The 3,327-nt window shown below is 37.2% G+C and overlaps 1 protein-coding gene across 1 annotated transcript; it reads right to left on the minus strand.

Moving 5' to 3' along the window:
- Positions 1-361: 361 nt before the first annotated feature.
- LOC116162740 lies at positions 362-2,845 on the minus strand. The gene is made up of 2 exons (XM_031476429.1): positions 2,290-2,845; positions 362-1,189 (listed from the first exon to the last, which is right to left on the minus strand). The coding sequence occupies exons 1-2, from the start codon at positions 2,420-2,422 to the stop codon at positions 381-383; spliced, it is 942 nt and encodes a 313-aa protein (XP_031332289.1). The 5' UTR covers positions 2,423-2,845; the 3' UTR covers positions 362-380.
- Between the last annotated feature and the right edge of the window lie 482 nt (positions 2,846-3,327).

Here is a 3,327-nt window from a genome sequence, read left to right on the forward strand (position 1 = left end):
ACGATCAGGATGGCTGCGTTTACAGACAGAGAATTGGCTATGATTGCTGTAATTTTAGATGAAGAAGAGACGCATCATACAAAGAAGCGCAAATGGGTACATGAGGCTTGGAGAAAAAGAGAAACTGAAGGAGAGTTTGCTACCTTATACAAGGAACTGATGCACGACGAAACAAAATTTTTCGAATATTTTAGAATGTCCGAAGAGTGTTTCAATATTCTTCTCAGTAAAATAGGACCACAATTAAAAAAACAAGACACTCATTGGAGAAAGTCTATTACACCGAGGGAACAACTAGCAGTTTGTTTGAGGTAAGTAATAACAATACAAATCTCGACAATATATATTTCTACATACTTAATGTAAAAAATCATGTTCAGTTAATTTGGAAAGTTGTGAAAATAACTTTGCAAAGGGTTGTTGGTCGCGTTTGAATCTCCCACAGATGAAAATTCATTTTGATTTGGATTTTGCAAACTATGTTGTGGAAATGGTGCAACAGGCGACGGTAAAGGAGTAGTTCCTCTTGACGTGGAGGTCGATGATGAGTGCTCGGAATGTAGCCTTGTGTTAACAAAATTGGGGCCAGGTCTTGGATATGAGTCCTGCTGCATGATCATTTCCATTTCGTATTTTTGCACCGTGTGAAATATTTCAGATTTTGCTAGATGCAAGTAATATGGCGTAAAACTTTTTAATGTTGGAGCTACACCAGCTAGAAATGCGTCCACGTGGTGTTGCGGAGCAGTAGTAACTTGCTTGTCCTTTTTGTCACTTATCAAATACTCCATTAGTTTTGCTGAAGCAGTTTGTTGTGGCGGTAGCCTTCTTGATGATGTTTTGAATGAGCGTTGAGTTAAATGAGATTGCTTGTTTTCACTCGAATCTAATACATTAGGTTCCAATACATCTGAAACATTTGGCCCTGATTCATTAGGTTCCGATGATACATATGTTTCTTCTGCATCCACATTCTGCGAGTTTTCTTCTTCATCTATGTTTTCTACATCGTTTTCAATATTGCCTTTTGTTTCCCTCTCGTAGAAATAATTGCTTAAGAAGCTTAGTTGTTCGAAATATTTATACCGTTTTATTTTTTTTGCAGGGTCTCCGCTCTTAGTTTTTGTTTTCTTCATCGATTTGCGATAATTGTCTCGTATATTATTCCATCTAGCTTTACAGGATGAACCTGAAACAATTTCAAAAACTGTAAAGTACAAGCAGTTACATAATATCTTTAATTAAAATATGATTTCTTTTTTCAGGTACTTAGCTACGGGAGATTCCCTAAAAACAATTTCCTTTAGTTATCGCCTGGGGCATAGTACAGTATACAAGATTGTAATGGACACTTGCAAGGTTATAACTGAGCGCCTTCTGAATGAAATGCTACCAAAGCCTACAACAGAGATGTGGAAATCTATAGCCAACGACTTTTTCACACTTTGGAATTTTCCTAACTGTTTGGGAGCTTTGGATGGGAAGCATATTATCATTCAGGCTCCACCAAATAGCGGCTCTCTGTTCTTCAATTACAAGAAGACGTTCTCAGTTGTTTTGCTGGCGCTTGTTGACGCCCATTACAATTTTATTGCGGTTGATGTTGGTGCTTACGGCAAGAACAGTTGATGTTGGTGCTTACGGCAAGAACAGCGATGGTGGAATTTTTTCAAGCTCTAATTTAGGCAAAGCACTTCAACGAGGTACCTTATCTGTACCAAGAAATTCTACATTGCCAGATACAACTACTGACGCTCCACATGTAATCGTAGGTGACGAAGCATTCCCTCTAAAAAGTTATTTAATGCGACCATATCCAGGACATGATTTAGACCTACAGAAGCGTATCCTTAATTATCGCTTATGTCGTGTTAGACGAATTGTCGAAAACACATTTGGCATTTTGTGTCAAAAATTTAGAATCTATAATAGGCGACTACAGTCCAAACCAGAAAATGTAGATAATATAATACTTTCAACATGTATTCTACACAATTTCATTAAAAAGTTTGGTGCAAACACGTACATATACCAAACAATCAACGCCAATTCGAATGAGACAAGAGAGGAAATAAGACTTGACAATCTGCCTATGCAGGGGGGCAATGCAACACAAGATGCTTTTCGGGTGAGAGAACTCTTCAAGGAGTACTTCAATTCAGAAATTGGATCTGTACCATGGCAAGAAGAGAGAATTACTTTTTAATATGTATAATATTAATATATGACTATACTTAACAAAATATGTATAGACATAAAAAATTATAATAAAAATAAGTAGGTACTTACCATTTACTTTCATTTCTCCTCCTATTTTATTCCAAATGTCGAGTTTGAAACTGTTGTCCATATATTTTGGATGTGACAAATCGTAAAGGACAGAATATTTACGAACCAATTCAATCAGCTGTTCATCATCCATTTTTGGTTTTTATTTTCAATCCAATACTAAACTAAAGTAATTATTTATACACATGCAATACGCACAAACGAGCAAACAACGCACAGACACGTCAGTGATTTATTAAAAATATCGTTGGCGACAATATGCACTTTTGACGGTACTGATACTGTTCTGACACTGAAGGTTAAAATACGGAACTGTGTCGGATGTGTGTGAATGCGTTCATTTAAATTCAGAGTAATGATATTATTTATGACTGATACTGATGGAATTTCACGGAACTGAGCGGATACGGCACTGATATGTGTGAATAGACCTTAATGGTTTTTTTTTAAATTAAACTTAACGGGCAATCATAAGTGAATAACGGTGAATTGGAAGGTGCTTAGCTGTTTTCCTGGCTCCTGAAGTTGTCCAGCGGTTGTTCGGCAGACTCGGTGAATAGACCAGTGGCTAAGTGTGGGGAAAATAAGGATAGGGAAGAGGGTAGGAGGGATCAAATGGAAAGAAATTTGAGGGTACCGATAGAAGACTGAAGACGGACGACGAAGACTGAAGGCGGACGACGAAGACTGAAGACGGACGACGAACGACGGGAGACGAAGAGTTTGAATCAGTACGGTACAGGTATAATAAATAAGAAGGGGAAAAAATACAAGGCCCTAAAACAAGACCAAAAATTACAAAGCAAAACTATCACAAAAAGGCTACTTACTAGATGGTGTGGGCCTTAAATGTAGAAACAATATAATATTTTAGGTGCTATAATTGGTGGTAGTAAATTAACGCTCGGATCCTAAAAAGGCAACGAAAAAATAGAAACGACACTGAACAACACGAATACTTACAAAAGGGGTTGAAACTCGGCGAGCAAGAGTTAAAATATTTATATTGATTGTACTCGGAAACACAAGTGCGCCTCT

The sequence above is a fragment of the Photinus pyralis genome, unplaced genomic scaffold (genome assembly GCF_008802855.1).
Source record: "Photinus pyralis isolate 1611_PpyrPB1 unplaced genomic scaffold, Ppyr1.3 Ppyr1.4_LG2, whole genome shotgun sequence".
In the NCBI taxonomy this organism is placed as follows: Eukaryota; Metazoa; Arthropoda; class Insecta; order Coleoptera; family Lampyridae; genus Photinus; species Photinus pyralis.

What these genes read in the sequence shown, in the direction of transcription:
- LOC116162740 (XM_031476429.1), bottom strand. Translation starts at nt 2,422, where the DNA reads ATGGATGATGAACAGCTGATTGAATTGGTTCGTAAATATTCTGTCCTT. An exon ending in AGGAGAAATGAAAGTAAATG is followed by an intron (nt 1,190 to 2,289) that starts GTAAGTACCTAC and finishes AAATTGTTTCAG; the next exon opens with GTTCATCCTGTAAAGCTAGA.